This window comes from Aquila chrysaetos, chromosome 21 (genome assembly GCF_900496995.4).
Source record: "Aquila chrysaetos chrysaetos chromosome 21, bAquChr1.4, whole genome shotgun sequence".
NCBI classification, from domain to species: Eukaryota; Metazoa; Chordata; class Aves; order Accipitriformes; family Accipitridae; genus Aquila; species Aquila chrysaetos.
This window is the reverse complement of record NC_044024.1, coordinates 11,634,255-11,658,601: the sequence shown is the minus strand read 5'-3', so window position 1 is coordinate 11,658,601 and position 24,347 is coordinate 11,634,255. Positions and strand designations below refer to the sequence as shown.

Below are 24,347 nucleotides of genomic sequence, written 5' to 3'. Positions count from 1 at the left end.
TCATCCATGCCAGTGTCTTGCCTTCCTTTCCTGATTTCTTACACCTGGGGAGGGAGAGCTCTTGCACTCTATGGAAAGCATCCTTAAAGATCTGCCAACTCTGTTCTGCTCCCTTGTCCCTGAGGGCAGTTTCCCAGGGGGTCCTATTGGCTAACTTCTTGAACAGCTGGAAGTTTGCTTTCCTAAAATTTAAGTACCTGACTTTATTCTTCGCCTGACCCATATCCCTCAGGACTGTGAACTCCACCACTGTATAATCACTGCAGCCCAGGCTGCCTCCAAGCTTGACGTCTCTGATTATCTCACTTGTGTGGGTGACCAACAGGTCCAGTAATATATCCCTTCTGGTAGGGCTGTCTATTGCTTGGCTTAAGAACTTATCCTCGATGCACTCCAGGAGTCTCCTTGATTACCCCAGCACACAGGGCTGAGCTCTGCACAGGTTGCTGGCAATGGGGGTATGTGGGATGTTGTTGGCTTCAGGCCTACTGGGGCCTCTGCAAGGGGAGAGCAGGGCTGCCCCATGCTGTGCACAGCCCCTCAGGGGCATGGGCATCTCCACAGCAACTGCCTTTTTGATGAGGGGGCCTCACTGTGCCCAGAGGCCATTGTAATGATGGTCCCTGCAAAGAACATGGGGTAACTTAAGAACTGAGAGCCCTGGGGTGCCCACTCCCAGGAGACCAGCTCCCTCAGGAGGCAGCATCTCCCCTGGGTGCCCATGGCAGGTCTCTGGCAGAGGATGCTGAAGATGCCTATGTATAAAGAGGTGAAAGCCGACTCCCAGCCCTCTGACAGGCTGTTGAGACTGCAGAAGAGGCACCAGTTGAGGGATGGGGCTGAAGGGTGAGGCTGGTGGTGGGACGGGGCCACACAGAGTGGCCCTGGTGCTGGGGCTAGGCTTTCAAGCATTGCAGTGGGCGCTGTGACAAAGCAGCCACCTCCATCCCATGCCCCCTCCTCCTTCTGCCCACAGGAGGCAGCAACAGGCAGTGGCGCAGGGCAGCAAGAACCATGGGGACAGGCTGCCACAGCTCCAATGCCCAGAGAGCATACAGGCCACTGGAACCTGCTGTGCACAGGTAGGGAGGCCAAGGGAGATGGAGCTGAATGTCTTCCCAGCCCCAGGAGCTGCAAAAGGCAGGCAGGAGGGGTTTGGGGGGACGACGGGACAGGTAGGCCTGGCTTCTGTAGCAAGATGAGCCCCGCTGTTCTGTGCCTGACAGGCTGCCTGGGTATGCTTCCAGGAGTCGCTGTGGGCCATGGGGTGATCTGCCAAATCGCCAGCTAGGTCTGGGAGCAGGGTGGCAGCTGTCTGTAGGGCTGAGCGCTGCCCTGGGAGCTGTCAGGAAATCCCAGATGCAGGAGCTCTTCCACCTGGGATGCGCAGGCATGGGGGAAAGGGCCACAATCATGCCACCTCTCAGCTGAGCTTCTCCTGCAGACAAAAAGGGTGGCACTGTTCCACAGAAGGGTGATGCGGAAGGACACAGACAGTCTGCCACCTTTGCTGTCTCTCCCCAGGCAGGCAGCAGCACCCCAGCATGTACCCACAGCTTGGCCACCAGTAGTTGCCAGCAACTCCTGCAAGCTGCCTTGTCTGCCGGTAGCACCTGCTACATCTTCTGCAGGAGCAGGGAAACAGCCATAGGCACCACAGCCAGAAGTCATGGAAAGTTTGTCCTACCTGCTCAGGGCAAATGAGGTGACCACAGCACAACTACAAGGGTGGATACCTGCCCTGCACAGCTGTAAAGGACACAGCCCAGTGCCTCATGAGCCAGGTCCCAAAAGGGGACATAGCCAGCAGCACAGCCACAGAGCATGGGTGTGGAGATGACCAAGGACTGAAAGCTGTTGCTTGCCCTCACCTTCCATTAGCAGCCTCTTCGAACATTGGAGCTCTATGCATTCTCTGCCAACTAACATTCCCCTCAGTCTCTCACTCTAGATAGAAAAAGTCCAGCAAGGGCTTCCAGGCAGATGGTGCCAAGACTGAAAACTGTTGCTGGTCTTCACCTTCCCTTGGCAGTCTCTTTAAAGAAGTCAGACCAGCACTGCAGCTCTATGCTTGGTAAACCACCATGCTTAGCCACATAAAGATCATTCATGTAGTGGTTTTGGCTGGGACAGAGTTAATTTTTTCCTAGCAGCTGGTACACTGCTGTGCTTTGGGTTTAGTATGAGAATAATGTTGGTAAAACACATATATTTTAGTTGTTGCTAACTAGTGCTTCATGTAAGTCAACGACATTTCAGTTTCCCATGCTCTGCCAGCGAGGAGGTGCACAAGAAGCTGGGAGGGGGCCTAGCTGGGCCAGCTGACCCAAACTGGCCAAAGGGATACCATACTCAGTATATAAACTAGTGGGAGTTGCGGAGGGGATTGATGATTGCTCTGGAAGTGCCTTGGCATATGCCAGCAGGCAGTGATCAATTGTGTTTTGCATCACTTCCCTATCCTGAGTTTTACTTCCCTCTCATTTTGTTAACTTCCTTTTCATTACAATTATTGTTCTTATTATACTTTATACTATTTCAATATTAAACTGTTCTTATTTCAACGCACAAGTTTTACCTTTTTTCTGATTCTGCTCCCAATCCCACAGGGATGGGGCAGGGGGGCAGTCAGCGAGAAGCTCTGTGGTGCTTAGTTGCTGACTGGGGTTAAAAGAAGACAATCCTCTCACTCTCTGCACATACACAAGGCCCAGCTCCAAAATTGTAAAGCTCCAGTGAGGGCTCCCACAGAAAAGGTGCAAGGATGTTGCTGGCCCTGACCCTCCCTTAGCACCTTTTATAAAGCCACACCAATACTTTCATTCTGTGCTTTCTCTACCAGATAGTGACCACTCACTTTGTCAATCTAGCTAGAGGGAACTCCAAAATTGAAAACATCCAGCAGGACCTCCTACAAAGACGTTCAAGGACTGATAGCTATTGCTGACATTCAACTTCCTTTCACATCCTCTGCAAAACCACACCAACACCTTGGCACTAAGTGTTTTCTGCCACGTAAGGATTCCCTCACTTTCCCACTCCAGGCAGAGGCCAGAACCAAAATTGAAAACGCCCAGCAAGGGCTCGAGAATGGAAGGTGCCAGGACTGAAACAAGTTACTGGCCCTCACCTTGCCTTGGCAGGCTGTAAAAAGCCTCAACTCTCTGTGCTTAATTACCCACCTAAAAATCCCCTATCTCTGTCACTCTATGGAGAGTCCATCTCAAAAATAGCATAATGTCCAGGGAGGGCTCCAAGGTACTTGGACTGAAAGCTCTTGCTGGTCCACACATTCGCTTGGTATTTTCACAAAGCCCCATCAAGACTGGGGCTCTGCACTTTCTCTGCCACACAGTGATGCCCTCATTCTTCCACTCATGCCAGAACGCACCTCCAAAATTTAAAATGTCCAGCCAAAGCTCACAGTCAGAAAATGCCAAGAATGAAAACTCTTGTCAGTACTCAATTTCCCTTGGCAGCTTTTTCAAAGAAACATCAGAAGAATGATCTGATTAGTAAGAAAGTTCCGTCTCTGGGCAAGCCCTGATCCCCGGTGTTGCTGTTCCTGTGAATAGGGTGCCAAGGGATGGTGAAGGCCTCAAGAGCTTTCAGGGCTGGCTCCTTCCTGGTCCAAGAAGTATCCAGATGTTTGCCATTTCGGAAAGCGGGTCTGCCGAGAAGGAGCGCCGTGACGTGTTACATCTCCGGGAAAGCCCTGATCCACGGATCTCTTTTGCCTGTGAACAGGCTGCCAAGGGATGGTGAAGGGCAGGAAGAGCTTTCAGGGCTGGCTCCCTCCTGGTCCAAGAAGTAGCCACATGTTTCCTATTATGGAAAGACGGTCTGCCGAGAAGGAGTGTCATGACATAGTATAGCGCTGGGAAAGCCCTGATCCCCGGTTCTCTTTTGCCTGTGAACAGGCTGCCAAGGGATGGTGAAGGGCAGGAAGAGCTTTCAGGACTGGCACTTTCCTTGTCGAAGAAGTAGCCGAATGTATTCCCTTTTCGGTAAACAGGCTCTACCGAGAAGGAGCGCCTTGAGGTGTTGCGTCTATGGCAAGCCCAGTTCCCCAATGCTGTTGTGCCTGAGAAGAGGCTGCCAAGGGCAGATGAGGAGCAGCAAGAACTTTCAGGGCTGGCACCTTCCTGGTCCAAGAAGTAGCCGGATGTTTGCCATTTCAGAACGAGGGTCTGCCGACAAGGAGCGCCGTGAGGTGTTACATTTCCGGGAAAGCCCTGATCCCCGGTTCTCTTTTGCCTGTGAACAGGCTGCCAAGGGATGGTGAAGCGCAGGAAGAGCTTTCAGGGCTGGCTCCGTCCTGGACCAAGAAGTAGCCGGATGTTTCCTAATTCGGAAAGAGGGTCTGCCGAGAAGGAGCGCCGTGAGGTGTTACATCTCCGGGAAAGCCCTGATCCACGGATCTCTTTTGCCTGTGAACAGGCTGCCAAGGGATGGTGAAGGGCAGGAAGACCTTTCAGGACTGGCCCCGTCCTGATCCAAGAAGTAGCCACATGTTTCCTATTATGGAAAGACGGTCTGCCGAGAAGGAGTGTCATGACATAGTATAGCGCTGGGAAAGCCCTGATCCCCGGTTCTCTTTTGCCTGTGAACAGGCTGCCAAGGGATGGTGAAGCGCAGGAAGAGCTTTCAGGACTGGCACTTTCCTTGTTGAAAAATGGCTCAGATGTTTGCCATTACGGAAAGAGATTCTGCCGAGAATGAGAGCCATGAGGTTTTACATCTCCGGGAAAGCCCTGATCCCCGGTTCTCTTTTGCCTGTGAACAGGCTGCCAAGGGATGCTGAAGCGCAGGAAGAGCTTTCAGGGCTGGGCACTTTCCTTGTCGAAGAAGTAGCCGGATGTATTCCCGTTTCGGAAAACAGGCTCTACCGAGAAGGAGCGCCATGAGGTGTTGCGTTTAAGGGCAAGCCCTTTCCCAATTGGTGTTGTGCCTGTGAAGAGGCTGCCAAGGGAGGGTGAAGGCCTCAAGAGCTTTACAGGACTGGCACGTTCCTGGTCCAAGAAGTAGCCGGATGTTTCCTAATTCGGAAAGAGGGTCTGCCGAGAAGGAGCGCCGTGAGGTGTTACATCTCCGGGAAAGCCCTGATCCACGGATCTCTTTTGCCTGTGAACAGGCTGCCAAGGGATGCTGAAGCGCAGGAAGAGCTTTCAGGACAGGCACTTTCCTTGTTGAAAAATGTCTCAGATGTTTGCCATTACGGAAAGAGATTCTGCCGAGAATGATAGCCATGAGGATTTACATCTCCGGGAAAGCCCTGATCCCCGGTTCTCTTTTGCCTGTGAACAGGCTGCCAAGGGATGGTGAAGCGCAGAAAGAGCTTTCAGGGCTGGCACTTTCCTTGTCGAAGAAGTAGCCGAATGTATTCCCGTTTCGGAAAACAGGCTCTACCGAGAAGGAGCGCCTTGAGGTGTTGCGTTTAAGGGCAAGCCCTGTTCCCAAGTGCTGTTGTGCCTGAGAAAAGCCTGCCAAGAGCAGATGAGGAGCAGCAAGAACTTTCAGGGCTGGCACCTTCCTGGACGAAGAAGTAGCCGGATGTTTGCCATTTCAGAACGAGGGTCTGCCGAGAAGGAGTGTCATGAGGATTTACATCTCCGGGAAAGCCCTGATCCCCGGTTCTCTTTTGCCTGTGAAGAGCCTCGAAGGGATGGTGAAGCGCAAAGAGCTTTCAGGTTAGCTCACTTCCTTGATCCAAGAAGTAGGCCACATGTTTCCATTATGGAAAGAGGGTCTGCCGAGAAGGAGTGTCATGACATAGTATAGCGCTGGGAAAGCCCTGATCCCCGGTTCTCTTTTGCCTGTGAACAGGCTGCCAAGGGATGGTGAAGCGCAGCAAGAGCTTTCAGGGCTGGCTCCGTCCTGGACCAAGAAGTAGCCGGATGTTTGCCATTTCAGAACGAGGGTCTGCCGAGAAGGAGTGTCATGAGGCGTTACATCTCCGGGAAAGCCCTGATCCCCGGTTCTCTTTTGCCTGTGAACAGGCTGCCAAGGGATGGTGAAGGGCAGGAAGAGCTTTCAGGGCTGGCTCCGTCCTGGACCAAGAAGTAGCCGGATGTTTCCTAATTCGGAAAGAGTGTCTGCCGAGAAGGAGTGTCATGAGGATTTACATCTCCGGGAAAGCCCTGATCCCCGGTTCTCTTTTGCCTGTGAAGAGCCTCGAAGGGATGGTGAAGCGCAAAGAGCTTTCAGGTTTAGCTCCCTCCTGATCCAAGAAGTAGCCACATGTTTCCTATTATGGAAAGAGGGTCTGCCGAGAAGGAGTGTCATGACATAGTATAGCGCTGGGAAAGCCCTGATCCCCGGTTCTCTTTTGCCTGTGAACAGACTACCAAGGGATGGTGAAGCGCAGGAAGAGCTTTCAGGGCTGGCCCTTTCCTTGTCGAAGAAGTAGCCGAATGTATTCCCGCTTCGGAAAACAGGCTCTACCGAGAAGGAGCGCTATGAGGTGTTGCGTTTAAGGGCAAGCCGTGTTCCCAAGTGCTGTTGTGCCTGAGAAGAGGCTGCCAAGAGCAGATGAGGAGCAGCAAGAACTTTCAGGGCTGGCACCTTCCTGGACGAAGAAGTAGCCGGATGTTTGCCATTTCAGAACGAGGGTCTGCCGAGAAGGAGTGTCATGAGGCGTTACATCTCCGGGAAAGCCCTGATCCCCGGTTCTCTTTTGCCTGTGAACAGGCTGCCAAGGGATGGTGAAGCGCAGGAAGAGCTTTCAGGACTGGCACTTTCCTTGTTGAAAAATGGCTCAGATGTTTGCCATTTCGGAAAGAGATTCTGCCGAGAATGAGAGCCATGAGGTTTTACATCTCCGGGAAAGCCCTGATCCCCGGTTCTCTTTTGCCTGTGAACAGGCTGCCAAGGGATGCTGAAGGGCAGGAAGAGCTTTCAGGGCTGGCACTTTCCTTGTCGAAGAAGTAGCCGGATGTATTCCCGTTTCGGAAAACAGGCTCTACCGAGAAGGAGCGCCTTGAGGTGTTGCGTTTAAGGGCAAGCCCTGTTCCCAAGTGCTGTTGTGCCTGTGAAGAGGCTGCCAAGAGCAGATGAGGAGCAGCAAGAACTTTCAGGGCTGGCACCTTCCTGGACGAAGAAGTAGCCGGATGTTTGCCATTTCAGAACGAGGGTCTGCCAAGAAGGAGTGTCATGAGGCGTTACATCTCCGGGAAAGCCCTGATCCCCGGTTCTCTTTTTCCTGTGAACAGGCTGCCAAGGGATGGTGAAGGGCAGGAAGAGCTTTCAGGACTGGCACTTTCCTTGTTGAAAAATGGCTCAGATGTTTGCCATTTCGGAAAGAGATTCTGCCGAGAATGAGAGCCATGAGGTTTTACATCTCCGGGAAAGCCCTGATCCCCGGTTCTCTTTTGCCTGTGAACAGGCTGCCAAGGGATGCTGAAGCGCAGGAAGAGCTTTCAGGGCTGGGCACTTTCCTTGTCGAAGAAGTAGCCGGATGTATTCCCGTTTCGGAAAACAGGCTCTACCGAGAAGGAGCGCCATGAGGTGTTGCGTTTAAGGGCAAGCCCTTTCCCAAGTGCTGTTGTGCCTGTGAAGAGGCTGCCAAGGGAGGGTGAAGGCCTCAAGAGCTTTCAGGACTGGCACCTTCCTGGTCCAAGAAGTAGCCGGATGTTTCCTAATTCGGAAAGAGGGTCTGCCGAGAAGGAGCGCCGTGAGATGTTACATCTCCGGGAAAGCCCTGATCCACGGATCTCTTTTGCCTGTGAACAGGCTGCCAAGGGATGGTGAAGGGCAGGAAGAGCTTTCAGGGCTGGCTCCGTCCTGGACCAAGAAGTAGCCGGATGTTTCCTAATTCGGAAAGAGGGTCTGCCGAGAAAGAGCGCCGTGAGATGTTACATCTCCGGGAAAGCCCTGATCCCCGGTTCTCTTTTGCCTGTGAACAGGCTGCCAAGGGATGCTGAAGGGCAGGAAGAGCTTTCAGGGCTGGCACTTTCCTTGTTGAAAAATGGCTCAGATGTTTGCCATTACGGAAAGAGATTCTGCCGAGAATGAGAGCCATGAGGTTTTACATCTCCGGGAAAGCCCTGATCCCCGGTTCTCTTTTGCCTGTGAACAGACTACCAAGGGATGGTGAAGGGCAGGAAGAGCTTTCAGGGCTGGCACTTTCCTTGTCGAAGAAGTAGCCGGATGTATTCCCGTTTCGGAAAACAGGCTCTACCGAGAAGGAGCGCCATGAGGTGTTGCTTTTAAGGGCAAGCCCTGTTCCCAATTGCTGTTGTGCCTGTGAAGAGGCTGCCAAGGGAGGGTGAAGGCCTCAAGAGCTTTACAGGACTGGCTCCTTCCTGGTCCAAGAAGTAGCCGGATGTTTGCCATTTCAGAACGAGGGTCTGCCGACAAGGAGTGTCATGAGGCGTTACATCTCCGGGAAATTCCTGATCCCCGGTTCTCTTTTGCCTGTGAACAGGCTGCCAAGGGATGGTGAAGGGCAGGAAGAGCTTTCAGGACTGGCTCCGTCCTGGTCCAAGAAGTAGCCACATGTTTCCTATTATGGAAAGACGGTCTGCCGAGAAGGAGTGTCATGACATAGTATAGCGCTGGGAAAGGCCTGATCCCCGGTTCTCTTTTGCCTGTGAAGAGCCTCGAAGGGATGGTGAAGCGCAGCAAGAGCTTTCAGGACTGGCACTTTCCTTGTTGAAAAATGTCTCAGATGTTTGCCATTCCGGAAAGAGATTCTGCCGAGAAGGAGCGCCGTGAGATGTTACATCTCCGGGAAAGCCCTGATCCCCGCATCTCTTTTGACTGTGAACAGGCTGCCAAGGGATGGTGAAGCGCAGGAAGAGCTTTCAGGGCTGGCTCCGTCCTGGACCAAGAAGTAGCCGGATGTTTCCTAATTCGGAAAGAGGGTCTGCCGAGAAGGAGCGCCGTGAGATGTTACATCTCCGGGAAAGCCCTGATCCCCGGTTCTCTTTTGCCTGTGAACAGGCTGCCAAGGGATGGTGATGCGCAGCAAGAGCTTTCAGGGCTGGCTCCGTCCTGGTCCAAGAAGTAGCCGGATGTTTCCTAATTCGGAAAGAGATTCAGCCGAGAATGAGAGCCATGAGGTTTTACATCTCCGGGAAAGCCCTGATCCCCGGTTCTCTTTTGCCTGTGAACAGGCTGCCAAGGGATGGTGAAGGGCAGGAAGAGCTTTCAGGGCTGGCACTTTCCTTGTCGAAGAAGTAGCCGAATGTATTCCCGTTTCGGAAAACAGGCTCTACCGAGAAGGAGCGCCATGAGGTGTTGCGTTTAAGGGCAAGCCCTGTTCCCAAGTGCTGTTGTGCCTGTGAAGAGGCTGCCAAGAGCAGATGAGGAGCAGCAAGAGCTTTACAGGACTGGCTCCTTCCTGGTCCAAGAAGTAGCCGGATGTTTGCCATTTCAGAACGAGGGTCTGCCAAGAAGGAGTGTCATGAGGCGTTACATCTCCGGGAAAGCCCTGATCCCCGGTTCTCTTTTGCCTGTGAACAGGCTGCCAAGGGATGGTGAAGGGCAGGAAGAGCTTTCAGGACTGGCACTTTCCTTGTTGAAAAATGGCTCAGATGTTTGCCATTTCGGAAAGAGATTCTGCCGAGAATGAGAGCCATGAAATCTTACATCTCCGGGAAAGCCCTGATCCCCGGTTCTCTTTTGCCTGTGAACAGGCTGCCAAGGGATGGTGAAGGGCAGGAAGAGCTTTCAGGGCTGGCTCCGTCCTGGACCAAGAAGTAGCCACATGTTTCCTAATTCGGAAAGAGGGTCTGCCGAGAAGGAGCGCCGTGCGATCTTACAGCTCCGGGAAAGCCCTGATCCCCGGTTCTCTTTTGCCTGTGAACAGGCTGCCAAGGGATGCTGAAGGGCAGGAAGAGCTTTCAGGACTGGCACTTTCCTTGTTGAAAAATGTCTCAGATGTTTGCCATTACGGAAAGAGATTCTGCCGAGAATGATAGGCATGAGGATTTACATCTCCGGGAAAGGCCTGATCCCCGGTTCTCTTTTGCCTGTGAAGAGCCTGCCAAGGGATGGTGAAGGGCAGGAAGAGCTTTCAGGGTTGGCACTTTCCTTGTCGAAGAAGTAGCCGAATGTATTCCCGTTTCGGTAAACAGGCTCTACCGAGAAGGAGCGCCTTGAGGTGTTGCTTTTAAGGGCAAGCCCTGTTCCCAATTGCTGTTGTGCCTGTGAAGAGGCTGCCAAGGGAGGGTGAAGGCCTCAAGAGCTTTACAGGACTGGCTCCTTCCTGGTCCAAGAAGTAGCCGGATGTTTCCTAATTGGGAAAGAGGGTCTGCCGAGAAGGAGCACCGTGAAGGTGTTACATCTCCGGCAAAGCCCTTATCCACGGATCTCTTTTGCCTGTGAACAGGCTGCCAAGGGATGGTGAAGGGCAGGAAGAGCTTTCAGGGCTGGCACTTTCCTTGTCGAAGAAGTAGCCGAATGTATTCCCGTTTCGGAAAACAGGCTCTACCGAGAAGGAGCGCCTTGAGGTGTTGCGTTTAAGGGCAAGCCCTGTTCCCAAGTGCTGTTGTGCCTGAGAAGAGGCTGCCAAGAGCAGATGAGGAGCAGCAAGAACTTTCAGGGCTGGCACCTTCCTGGTCCAAGAAGTAGCCGGATGTTTGCCATTTCAGAACGAGGGTCTGCCGAGAAGGAGTGTCATGAGGCGTTACATTTCCGGGAAAGCCCTGATACCCGGTTCTCTTTTGCCTGTGAACAGGCTGCCAAGGGATGGTGAAGCGCAGGAAGAGCTTTCAGGACTGGCACTTTCCTTGTTGAAAAATGGCTCAGATGTTTGCCATTTCGGAAAGAGGGTCTGCCGAGAAAGAGCGCCGTGAGATGTTACATCTCCGGGAAAGCCCTGATCCCCGGATCTCTTTTGACTGTGAACAGGCTGCCAAGGGATGGTGAAGCGCAGGAAGAGCTTTCAGGACAGGCACTTTCCTTGTTGAAAAATGTCTCAGATGTTTGCCATTACGGAAAGAGATTCTGCCGAGAATGATAGCCATGAGGATTTACATCTCCGGGAAAGCCCTGATCCCCGGTTCTCTTTTGCCTGTGAACAGGCTGCCAAGGGAGGGTGAAGGCCTCAAGAGCTTTACAGGACTGGCTCCTTCCTGGTCCAAGAAGTAGCCGGATGTTTCCTAATTCGGAAAGAGGGTCTGCCGAGAAGGAGCGCCGTGAGATGTTACATCTCCGGGAAAGCCCTGATCCGCGGTTCTCTTTTTCCTGTGAACAGGCTTCCGAGGGATGGTGTAGCGCAGGAAGAGCTTTCAGGGCTGGCACCTTCCTTGTTGGAGAAGGAGCCGGATGTTTCCTATTTTGGAAAGAGGCTTTGCCCTTCATGTTGACGCTGAGGTTTGCTAAAATGAACAGAGGTCTTTGTTCTGGAGGAGCCACTTGGATTGCGTAAACTTTGTGAGGTGCCAACAGGTGGGGGCTGCAGGTCTGGCCTCTCTGTGAAAAGACTGGGTGGTGCCCTGTGCTGGAAACTGCTGGTGCCAGCTGGCACCATCCTGTGCTAGCTGACGACTCAATGCGTAGCCACACGTCAGCCTGCAGCAAGTCTGGGGACACCGCTGGGATAATGTCCACCGAAGGCCACAGGGGTGAGAGAGCGTGGCTGGACTAGAAGATGCTAGAGGTGCCTCCCTACCCACGCCCTGCTGTGGGCTTGTGAGTCTGTGTCCCAGTGTGCCATCAAACAGGCATGGGTCTCTCCATGGTGACAGCCAGGCCTTTGTAACCAGGGCTGATAACCCGAGAATCTCTATGCCCCACATGGCAGGCGTGGGGGCTGTTGTGGGGCCACAGACTTTGGGTGCCCTCTCCCATGAGAGCAGCTCCATCACGAGGCAACATCTCTCCGGGTGGCCATAGCAGGTATCTGACAGAGGACTCCAAAGATGCCCGATAAGCACTTGGCAAACTCTCCCTCCAAACCCAATGAGGTGCTGCAGTACCTGCAGGAATGCCACCAGGTGAGGCATGGATCTGGAGGGAGAGGCGGGCGGGGAGACAGAGGGACGGCTCTGGTCAAGATGGCCATCCCTGAGTTTCTCCAACCAAGGCATAGCCATGCCATGCCCCAGGGGTTTCTCTGGGGCAGGGCTGGCTCCGGGACAGCCATGGCCCGTGCAGGCCCACAGCAGTGCCCCAGAAGCAGAGAGCAGCACGGAGCTGAATTCAGCCTCACTGTTTTGGCCCGGAGCTGCCTCGAAGCCAAGGTCGTGCTTAATGGCACTGTGGAGGGACCTGCTGTGCCGACACAGCCGCCTCCATCGGACACATCCTCTTTCTCCCCACAGGTGCACTGCAGGCAGCGCCGCAGCGCTACTGGACCACAGGCTGCCATCTCTCCCCTTCCCAGCGAGCTCACAGAGCACTTGCAGCCATTTCACACAGTTAGGGACCTTGAAGGAGGCAGGGCCGAATATCTCCCTGACCCTGGCAGGTGTCGATGGGAAGGCAGGATGTGCTGGAGGGGACGGGTTTGAGCAGTCCCCGCCCCGCAAGTTGAGATGCCTTTGCAATGCCCGGCTGGACGGCCGAGTGTGCCGGGCATGGTCCTGAGACCCAGTGGTGGGGGCCACTCAGGGACTAGCCCCCTCCCAATCCATCTCTGGGAGTATGGCAGCAGCCACCTGTAGGGATGAGCTCTGCCCTCAGAGCTGGCAGGAGGTTCTTGCCACAGGGGGTTTCCCAGTGGGACATGGGGTGAAAGAACCTCAGTCACATGGCTTTTCTCTACATCTTCTCTTGCAGATGGACAGGCTGGAGGGCTGGGAGACACAGCCCTGCAAGCAGGGTCATATGAGAAGAAAGAGTGCCCATTGCAGGCCTTGCTCTCTCTCCCAAGGCTTGAAGTGTTGCAGCCACCTGCACCCCAGTAGACACTTGCAGCTCCAACAGCAGAATCTGCAAATATCATGAAGCTTCCCACTCTGCCAGCAGCAGCAACCTCTGGTTCTTCTCTGAGACGCAGAGCACATGCTGTGTGCCCCATGGCCAGTGGCCACCAAGAACTAGTCCCACCTGTTCGGGGCATCCTTGGTGATCAGGGCATGGCAATGAGGGCTGAGAGGTAGAGGCCTGCCCCACAGAGCTGCACAAGCCATGATGTGGCTCTGAAGTCCAATTGTCCAGTTCTTGTTGTCAGGGGTCCTGAATCGTGTTGTAGCTGCAAGGCAGGGACCTGACCAGCAGCTGGTGGCACAGTGACACCTTGTGCTCACCACTGGTCTGGCGACACCTACAAGAACAGCCCAGGTGCAGGCCACCAATGAATGGTGGCGAAGCCCCTGCAGCTCAGTCAGGGCTTCTTTCCCATGCTCCAGGGGGCACCTGGGCTTCTGACCAGCTCTGTGCAACGGTCTCGTTGGCAATGTGGACTGGCAAAGGGCATGGCTGGTGACTAGGCGTCTGCCACCCTTGCAAGCTATTCATGACAAGGCATTGCTTAGACAGTGTAAGGATGACCCAAAGCGTCTTGTGTTCATGCAAATTGAGATGGAGCATCTGGAGGAGCTGCAGGAAGAGGGCAATGACAAAAACGTCTGAAGACCTTTCAGGACAGAGTCAGCCACTTCCATCCATACCATCACTGCCTGAGGACACCAGTTTCTCAACTTGTCCCTTGCCTGGAGCTCCCAGTGAAGAGGGGCACAGCAGAAAGTCACTACCCCTTCATCAGCACCTCCAGATGCTCAGTCATTGGCTCCTCCCTTACCTGCAGCCATGCACCAACTTGCAGGTGGTGGTGTCAAAACTGTCACTGCAGATACCATGGACACTGCTCAGAACATACTGAGTGACCAGGGCTTGACAGCAAGGGTGGAGAGCCAAGGGTCTGCCCCTGTTGGCCCTGTGACGCTGATCTGGTAGACCTGGAGGAAGAGTGGGAAGACGTCCCTGACAGAGATACTGCGGGAGAAGGAGACACAGAGCCCATCTCTTGACCCATCAGAGGACGCAGACGCAGAGGCACCAGCTTCTCCCCTGTCCGGAGGTCCCAGCCACAAGGGTCACAGAGCACCTATCCCTGCCCACCCCCTCGCCTACATTTCTCCTTCCCCCATAGGCACTGCCACCCTCCCGTCCACCCCTGGTCACCAGCAATGGCCCTCCACCCTCAGGACTGCTTGTTGGCTCTGCACAGAGCTTTCCACTGCAGCTGCCTCACAGGACAGTGACAGCTGTGTTTTCCAGCGCCCTGCGCCTGACCAGCGCAGACTATCCTGTCTCATTAAATTCCTTAGTGTCTATATCCTGGGTGATGGCTGTCTGTCCTGCGTGCATCTCTGTACCAGGAGGGGCACAGCGCAGCTATCCCCAGAGGTGACCAGCTTCTGTTGATTTGCTTGATTATTGCAATATATATTTATGTGATAGAATGCCAAATTCCCCAACACAAGGATTAAAATTGTCCAATACATTGTTTCCTGTCTTTTTGATATTAACATTATTTGCAGTGGTAGCACTTTACTACAGAGAGTATTAACAAATTTTTAGGTTACTTTCTAGATGGATACTTTCCATAGCATGCAGGTTGAATAACAGCTCTTCACTTATTTATCCAGGAGTTCAACAGTTTCTAGACCTTCTAGTGAAAGAAGACTTAGGTCTTGGATCATATCCAAGCATCAGTAATGACTAATTTCACTCCAGCAGCATCCACAGTTTCATATATTCCTTTCCCTCGAAAGTGCTGGAAAGTGACCCAGTGTTCTCCGTGTGATGCTTGTTGATCTCTTACCTGATCTCCTGGATGCCACAGAGGTATTCAAAGCATCCCGCTGGTGTTGTTTCAGCACAGGGGATTGTTCATAACCTCTATATAGTGGATTGCCATTAGGAGTCTGCCATGAGTTCAGTGCTCCTACAGCATAAGTTCCTTCCCCAATTATCATTGCCATTTTGACATTTAAGCAACCATTCCATTTTTCTACTATACTATTACTCTGAGGCCAATAGCATCAGTGGAAAGTCCACTTAACTCCGTGCTTAAGACACCATTCCTGTACTATTTTATTTTAAAAAGATGAACCATTATCTGACTGTATCTCTTGTGGCACTGGCTGCAAAACAAGCCATTGGTTTATTCCTGTTACAGTTGCCAGTCCAGATACAAGGCATGTAGGGTAAACACTACTCAAACCACTTATTATTTCAACTCCAGTCATAATCAATTTCATTCAGAGGTATGTCATGGTTCCATTATAGTCAAATTACCAAGTACCCCAAAGTGCTTTCCCTTCCCTGATGTTTGCATGTTGTTGACTTTTAACAAGATAATACTTCATATCATTACAAAAACCACAGGTGGTCACTAGTTGAACTGCTTGTTGTTTAGAAATTTGTCAGCCTCATCTTGCTGCTTGCTGATATAGGTCAGATGCACTAGTGTATCCCAACCATTCACCTAAGCATTCAATACTCAGGGTAGTGGAAAATCCTGCCACATTTATACTGGCTAGGTGGTCAACCATATTGTTCTATTTGGCCACCTGAGTACTATTTTTCTGATGTGCGGCTACATGCCCTATAGCAATAGGACAGGAGATGGCAATCTCATATATTTGTTCCCAATATCGTCTTCCGCATACATCTCGACTCCCAATCTGGCAATTTCTTTTTGCGCAATTTCCTTGCCATTGTATAGCACCAGCCCATATAGCATAGGAATCAGTGTATACGGTCTATGCGCTGTTTCTAAGAGCTAGTACTATGGCATAGCACTCTGCTAATTGAGCAGAATCTTTTACTTATTCGGTTACTGCAAGTTCATTGGTTATGGGTACAGCAGCAGCCATTTCTTGCCATTTACCCTGTATTTTACAAGCACTGCCGTCGATAAACCAGACACCATCTGGTTGATTTTTTTGGGTTTCTGTGGCAGGTTTTGGTGGGGGGGGGAGGTGCTACAGAGGTGGCTCCTGTGAGACCTGCTAGAAGCTTCCCTGGCTACCTCTGCACCAGCTCCCATCCCTTATGTACAGCCTGCCACAACATCCTGGCTCCTGTCTGCAATAAATCTCAGTGGGACAGTTATTTATTAGTCAATGTCCAGCTGCCAGATTTACAGTCACAGAGGCTTGATGCAGCTGCAGGCAGAAAACACTCAAGCATCGATGGCTGTAAATAAGTTCTTGGGACATCTGGATGACCTGCAGTTCCAGCTACAATTATTTATAAATGGAACAGAGAGGTCCTGTTAATACTTGCGCTTGAGCCTGCAGGCACAACTCCAGCAGATGTGCTGGATGAACCACCAAAAGTGTCTCAAAGTCACCTCAGATCCAAGTGTTTTTAAACTCCAAGGAAGGAAAAAAACCAGCAAATATGTTGAACTGGGCTTGTTTTTTAGCTGAAGAGCATCTGGGCCGAGAAGTCCCCTCAGCTGTGTTCTTGCACCATCTGAAGTTAACAGCTTGGCAGCAGGCCTAGGAGCAATCCTGCCCTCTGGCATTGGCAATCTAACAAATACCTACTGCTGCCCAAATGGGCAATCTTCCATGGCCTGTCTGGTGCTACCACTGTTGGTACGAGGTCTTATAATCCAGAGAGTCACCATGAGGAGGTTTCCCATTTAAATCTCTCTGGGAAAGAGCCAAGCTCTTGGATAAGTCCAGACCTCAGCAACGCTCTTACAATCACTTTGGATCTGAACATTTGCAAACCCACTGCTGAAATGCCTCCAGCAGGATGGGAGCCGAGGAGATGGTGGCACAGCAGCAGCTGCAGGGATGGGAGCTCCTGGGTCCTCTGGCTCCATACCTCCTAGAGCAGGGGCTATGGAACAGGAGAACCGGCAGTACTACCTCCATCAAAGAGCAGTTGCACAAGGAAGAAAAGAAAAACCTACAGCAGTTTAAAAACACTCAACCACTCTGCATAAGCTTTTTGGGTGGAAGATGAGAAACAGACCACAGCAGTTGGCTGAGGACTTTTATGGGGTCAGAATTGAGTTGTTCAAGCTGGGACATGGTCAGGGAACTCAGCCCACCACAGGCTAAGACTGTAACAGGACATGGGTTTGCATCTCCTCTGGCAGACAGCCCAAGGGACAGAAGGTCTCCCGTTGCTTGGTGCAGGACAGAAACCTCTTGTGTCAGCCACCAATTTCAGTTTCCCACACAAGCACTGTCTCCATCTAACATGCAAGGTTGTTGCTAGTTTACACAGAGCCTGGGACTCTGCCCTTGGGCCATAATTGTTGTATCCTGCATCTCCATGACACCCGTCTCCAGCTGCTGTGGTAGGAGGTCCAGCTTCATCTTTTCCACCTCTGATGCTAGAACATGGAAGAGGGATGGCACCTTCATTGTAATTGGGGCCCAAAGGACACCGATCCTCAAGGGCCTATAGTGCAAAAAAGCAGGTCAAGTTAAGAAGAAACACAGTTTTAATGTTTACAAGAATGTGAGCAGGGATCCTCTCCCTGCCCTCACCCACCCTGCCAGTGTGGGCAGAGGAGGTCAGGGCACAGGAAATCATCTCCTCAGCCAGAGCCACGTGTTACAGAGGCAGGCAGAGATCAGCACGGAGTAGACCAGGGCGTCCTTCTGATGCCAGGCTTTGCACTGCTCCTCCAGCATGCGGAGCCTCCCTGAGATCTTCGTCAACTGCAAGGGAAGCAGTGGGGCCACTGTCAGCCCTGCAGCAAATTACAGGACACTGGCTGCATCCCAGACACATGGGACAGCAAGGGATGGAGAAATGAGAGCTGCCGTATTCTTCAGATCTTCCTTTTCTAAATCAGCAGCTACCTTTGTGTGAGAGAATTAGAAGCACTACCACAGCTCCTGAGCAGATGCTTCAGGAAAAGGTCCTTCCTATCAAAGGAGCATCTGAGCCCTTTAATGCCAGCAAACAGAGTGGTCTGGCTCTCTCCTGTAGACCTAGAGCTCCTCAAGATAGGAGCTTGATGAGTTATCGCACAAGTCCTCCCCTCCTCTTTTAGCACCAGGGAACCTGGGAAGTCTAATTATTCACCATATTCTTAATACACATTTTATTCATGCTTTTTTTCATATGTAAACAATACTGGAATTACGTTAAGAAATTAACCCTTTCTTTCTTCACCTCCCTACCTCACCTTCCTCCATGAATTGGTTTAAAACAAGCCCCTAGGCTTATCAACCTGGAACAAAATCCCATTCCACCCCTACTTCTCCCTAAAAGACATCCTAGGATTCGTACTCATGCTTCTCACACTAATAAACTTAGCCTTATTCTCACCTAGCTTAGTAGGCGACCCAGAAAACTTCACCCCAGCAAACCCCCTAGTTACACCCCCTCATATCAAACCAGAATGATACTTCCTATTCACATACACCATCCCACGCTGGATCCCCAACAAACTAGGAGCACTAGCCCTAGCAGCCTCAGTATTAGTCCTATTCTGAAACCCACTCCTGCACAAATGCAAACAATGCACAATAGCTTCCCACCTCCTCTCTCAGCTCCTATTCTGAATCTTAGTTGCCAACCTCTTCATCCTAACATGACTGGATAGCCAACCACTAGAACACCCATTCATTGTTATCAGCCAACCAGCTTCCCTTACCTACTTTACCATCTCCCTAATTCTCTTTCCCATTACTGGAGAACTAGAAAATAAAATGCTCAACCACTAAAAATACTCTAATAGTTTATAAAAAAAACATTGGTCTTGTAAACCAAAGACTGAAGATTACATCTCTTATTTCTAGTTATGGTGCGGCTGGCTAGAGTTGGGCTTCAGATGGTCTGGTGGGTGGCAGACATCTTTCAGGTGTAAACTGAATGCTTCCTTCCGGTACACTTACCTTGTTACGACTTACCTCATCTTCAGCTGATGTGTCCATTAGCTATGAAGGCTTGTAGCCTCTGAGGAGGGTGACAGGCAGTAGGTATGTCCCCAGGGCCAACTTAAAGGGGCTTTATTGTCCCACTTTACTGCTAAATCCGCCTTCTAGCGATAATTTCAGATGCCCTTCTGTGAAGTTTTCTATTGTAGAAAATATAGCCTATTTCTTTTGCCCCATGAGCTATACCTTGACCTCTCGTGTTAGCAGGGTTAGCGTTAGTATACTATTATAATCTCAGGACAGGTGAGCTAGCAACAGCAGTATGTAGACTGTCCTGGCAAGGAGCAGTTGGGTGTATCATGGGTTATCAATTATAGAACAGTCTCCGCTGGGTGGGTTTGGGGCACCACCAAGTCCTTAGAGGTTTAAGTGTTTGTGCTTATACTTCTTGGGCAGATACATTGGTAAAGCATCAAGATTTAGGGCTAGGCATTGTGGAGTAACTAATCACAGTTTGTGTCTTAGCTTTTGTGGGGTTTAATTCATCATGGATGCTAAGATCATCTTGAGGATGGCTTTAGCTGCATGTTAGGCTTATGACAGCTCAGCTGCATTGCTTCAGGCACTGGAGCAGGAATTCCCCTGCAGGCCCTGCAGAGGATGCCATGCTGGTCTGGCTAACTCCGGCAGACATTCACACTCTGGTAATAAACTCATGGAGAAACATTTACACCACCAGCTGATCCATTCTTGTGTTGACAGCTGTTTATTTAAAACAAAGGCCACCATTGCAGGGGCTTACTAGTCAGTCACAGGCCCTTGTCCTGTGCCCATGCCTCTGGGCCAGCTGGGCCCCTCCTGGGGTCCAGCATGGGGGTCCTGGAAGAGCTCCAGGACCAAGGGGTTGACACAGGTGTTGTACATGGTGATGCCTTCCCCTTGTGACAGCTCTTTGTCACTGTTGTCTTCCCACTCATCCTCCTCAGCCAAGGCGCTTGGCTCAGCCTCTGGCAGTTGCAGGACTGACCCCTCTACCCACTGCTTGCTGGGGGCATGGGCTACCAGCTGCTCCAGCATATCCTGCTTGCTTGTGGCATTCTTTAGAAGCTCTGGCTGTCACAGGTTGAAAAATGAGTTCACCCTTGTCATGGTTTAACCCCAGCCAGCAACTAAGCAGCACAGAGCCACTCACTCACTCTCCCACAGTAGGACTGAGGGGAGAGTCAGAAAGGTAAAAGTGAGAAAGAAACTTGTGGGTTGAGATAAAGCCAGTTTAATAATTAAAAAGAATTTTTAAAAAAAATTGTTAGGAAAAAAAACAACAAAGGAAAAGGAAAATAAAACCCAAGAAAAACAAGCAATGCAAATTAAAACAATTGCTCACTATCAACTGACCAATGCCCAGCCATGCCCCAGGCAGCCGCCCTGCCAACCTCCACCCACCAGCTTTATATGCTGAGCATAACATCCTGTGGTCTGGAATATCCCTTTGGTCAGCTGTCCCAGCTGTGTCCCCTCCCAATTTCTTGTGCACCCCCAGCCTACTCGCTGGTGGGGTGGGGTGAAAAGCAGAAAAGGCCTTGACTCTGTGTAAGCACTGCTCAGCAGTAACTAAAACTTGCCTGTATTATCAACGCTTTTCAGCACAAATGCAAAACATAGCCCCATGCCAGCTACTATCAAGAAATTCAACTCTATCCCAGCCAAAACCAGTACATTTTCCACCCCTTATTCCATACGATTTATGTCATGCTCAGGTCCCACACTATCTCAATCATCCTCGTTCACCACCATCACCCCCCCCTTCCCATCCTATGGTGTGCGTATACACACACACACAGAGATATATCATTCCCTTAGTCCATTGACCACCACCCTGTAAAATGTCCATGAATGCCTATAAAATGTTCATTGCATTCGTTTAGTCTATGGCTTTAGGGACCATCTGTTATGGTGGTGTCTCAGGACAGGAGAGGTGGTGTGTTGCATGTTGCATTGGACACCGAAGCCAGGTCAAGTAAGGTCACTGATGCATTTGCACTGCTTCTTGTGAGGTTCATCCTTCATTGGTTCAGGTGGTTTCTGCTGTAGTGCTTGCTATAACATGCAACTCAAATCATGGATTGTTACAATTTAAATGTATATCAATTGCAATCTCCATTCCTGGTCCCTTTGGGCCAGGTTACAGGGTTTAATATTGCAATGAACATCTACCCTTGCCCCTAGTCTGGCTACCAACAAGGGTTTTCTGCTATTAGTACCTTTGACACACAGCAGCCACAGCAGTGGTAACACAGCATCGCATAACACTGCCATCACACAACTCAAATCACAGGTTATTTTCACCCAGGATTAAAATCACCTTGAGGTACACATTGGACTTCCCTGTCTTTCTGCATTACCCACCAAGTGCATCCAGGTCCTTGAGCAAAACCAATCCCACAAATGGGTTTGCCCTTTCCCAAGCAAGGAGTAACCCAGTTTTTCCCAGCCAGTTCCTTAGATGTATCACAGGGACTTTATCTCCTTCCAGTGTGCAGGGGGTTTGAATGCACAGGGGCAGGTCAACTGGCAGATCCTCTAAAGTAGCCAAGTGACTTCTGCTAAATTCGTACCCCAGTGCTTGAATGTCCCAGCACCCATTGCTCTCAGTGTAGTTTTTAACAGTCAATTGTATAGTTCAATTTTCCCACAGGTTGGTGCATGATAGGGGATGTGATACACCCAGTCAGTGCCATGTTCCTTCACCCAAGTCTTCATGAGGTTGTTTTGAAAATGTCTGATTCAATTCTTTCAGAGGTGCCCATCACCAAAGAACTTGCTTTTCAAGGCCCAAGGTAGTATTCTGAGCAGTGGCATGGGTCACAGGGTATGTTTCCAATCATCCAGTAGTCACGTCCACCATTGTAAGTACATACTGCTTGCCATAGCAGGTTTGTGATAATGTGATATAATTAGTCTGCCAGGCTTCCCCAAATTGATATTTCAGCCATTGTCCTCTATACCAAAAAGCTTTTAGTTGCTTAGCTCGTGTGATTAGGACATGTCTGACATACATGGAGAACCTGTGGAACGGCATCACTGGTCAGGCCCACCCCTTGATCACGAGCCCATTTGTGTCATGGGGTCATCAAGCTATAAATAGCTCACCCTTATGTTCCCAGTCCAGATATACCTGAGCCACTTTGTTATGGGTTTGTGTGGCACCGTTTTTTTTTACTAGCAGGGGAGGGGGCCACAGGGGTGGCTCCTGTGAGAAGCTGCTCAAAGCTCCCCCGGGTCCAAGTTGGACCCACCTCTGGCCCAGGCCAAGACCATCAGTGACAGTGGTAGCGCCTCTGGGAGAACAGATTTCAGAAGGGGAACCTGCAGTGAGTTGGGGATTGGAATGTGAGGGGAACAGCTCTGCAGATACCAAGGTCAGCAAAGAAGGAGGGGAGGAGGTGCACCAGAGGTTGATGCCCCTGCAGCCCATGGTGAGAGAGCAGAATGTCCCCCTGCAGCCCATGGTGGTGAGCAGGGAAGGGGAGGCCCCCGAAGATGGCCGTGACTCCATGGGAAAGCCCACGCTGGAGCAGTGTGTGACTGAAGATCGGCCCATGGAAAGGACCCACGCCAGGGAAGTTCAGGAAGAACTGCAGCCTGCAGAAAGGACTCATGTTGGAGAAGTTCGTGAAGGACTGTCTCCCGTGGGAGGGACCCCACACAGGACCAGGGAGAAGAGTGAGGAGTCCTTCCCCTGAGGAAGAAGGAGCAGCAGAGACAATGTGTGGTGAGCTGACCCCAACCCCCATCCCGTTCCCCTGCACTGCCAGGGGGAGGAGGGAGAGAAAACCAGGAGAGGAGTAGAGACAGGAAGGAGGGAGGAGTAGGGAGAAGGTGTTCTAAGATTTGGTTTTACTTCTCATTATCCTTGTTTTGATTTGTAGTAAATTAAATTGATTTTGTTTCTTCCCCAAGTTCAGCCTGTCTTTTCGCCCGTGACCATAAGCGGGGAGTGATCCCTCCCAGTCCTTATCTCGACCCACAAGCCTGCCTTTATATTTTCTCCTCATCCCACTGTGGACGGGGTAGGGGAAGTGAGCAAGCGGCTGCATGGTGCTTTGTTACCAGCTGGGCTGAAACCACGACACACTTCAATTCTAGCAGCCTGGTCCACCAGCTCATTGTTTCGATGTTCTTCAGTGGCACAACTCTTGGGTATGCAAGCATCTACATGACAGACTTTTACTACCAGGTTCTCTACCCGAGCAGCAATATGTTGTCACAATTCAGCAGCCCCAATGAGTTTACCTCTGTGCTGCCAGTTGCTCTGCTTCCGTTGCTGTAGCCACCCCCACAGAGCGTTTGCCACCATCCATGAGTCAGTATAGAAATTTTTCTCATTCAGCAATATCTAAAGCCAGCTGGATGGCTTGCACTTCTTCAAACTGACTTGATTCACCTTTTCCTTCAGCAGTTTCTGCAACTTGTTGTGTAGGACCCCACACAGCAGCTTTCTACCTCCAATGTCTTCCCACAATATGATAGGGCTTACTCTGCTTTTCATTTGCTGGTGATTTACTATACAGCAGGACCTCTTCAGTATGAGTCCCCTCCTCTGGTGTCACTCCAAAGTTTCAGCCCTCTGGCCAGTCCATGATCACTTCCAAAATTCCTGGGCAGTTGGGGTTTCGCATTTGAGCCTGTGTCGTGGTTTCAGCCCAGCCGGTAACAAAGGACCACGCAGCCGCTCGCTCACTCCTCCCGCCCCCTCCGGTGGGATAGGGGGGAGACAGAGGAGAGAAAAGAAAAAAAACTGGAACCTCGAGGGTTGGGATAAGGGCAGTTTACTGGGACAACGCAAAAAAGTTACAACAACAACGACGGTACTAATGAAAGAGTATACAGAAAAGAGTGATGCACAGTGCAACTGCTCACCACCCGGGACCCGACGCTCCGCCACTTCCCCCACCGAAAGTCAGAGAGAGCAGGAGAGCCCTCCCCCCGGCCCACTCCCCATGTATATACTGAGCATGATGTCACATGGTATGGAATAGCTCCTTGGCTAGTTCAGGTCAGCTGCCCCGGCTATGCCCCCCCACCTCCCAGGTTCCTGTAAAAATTAACTCTATCCCAGCTGAACCCAGGACATTATCCACCCCTTATTCTATACCATTTACATCATGCCCAGATCCTACATTTTCCAATCAACCGCTACCACTTTCCTTGTCTTATATATAGATATATATGTATATGGACACCCCCCCCCCCCACACACACACACACAAATAGTATTCCCTTAGTCAATGGGTTATCCCTCCAATGTGTCCATCAATTTTATTTAGTCCATGACTTTGAGGCTCCATCTGTTGTAACACTTCTTCAGGATAAGAGAGATGGTGTGAGGTGTTGGGTTGTTGTATGCTGTCTCTGGAACTTCTGGCTGGTACATTTGATGCAACCCACACCCTTGGTCTGCAGGTCGAAGATGTTGATCTTGAGGAAATTGCTGGGCGCCAGTTCAAGTTCTATCACTGTTGTTCTTGGCTCAGTTTCAAAGTCCATTCTTCAGTCATTTGGGTAATTCTTACAGTAATACCCTTGATATGGCAT

The 24,347-nt window shown here is 51.1% G+C and overlaps 1 protein-coding gene across 1 annotated transcript in view; it reads right to left on the bottom strand.

The window, feature by feature from the left end:
- Positions 1–20,153: 20,153 nt before the first annotated feature.
- Positions 20,154–24,347, bottom strand: part of GCNA (germ cell nuclear acidic peptidase) — a 29,387-nt gene continuing 25,193 nt past the window's right edge. The window contains exon 12 of the mRNA XM_041119157.1: positions 20,154–20,849. Within this exon, the coding sequence (XP_040975091.1) occupies positions 20,816–20,849 (34 nt within the window). The 3' untranslated portion in view covers positions 20,154–20,815. The remainder of the gene's footprint in view (positions 20,850–24,347) is intronic.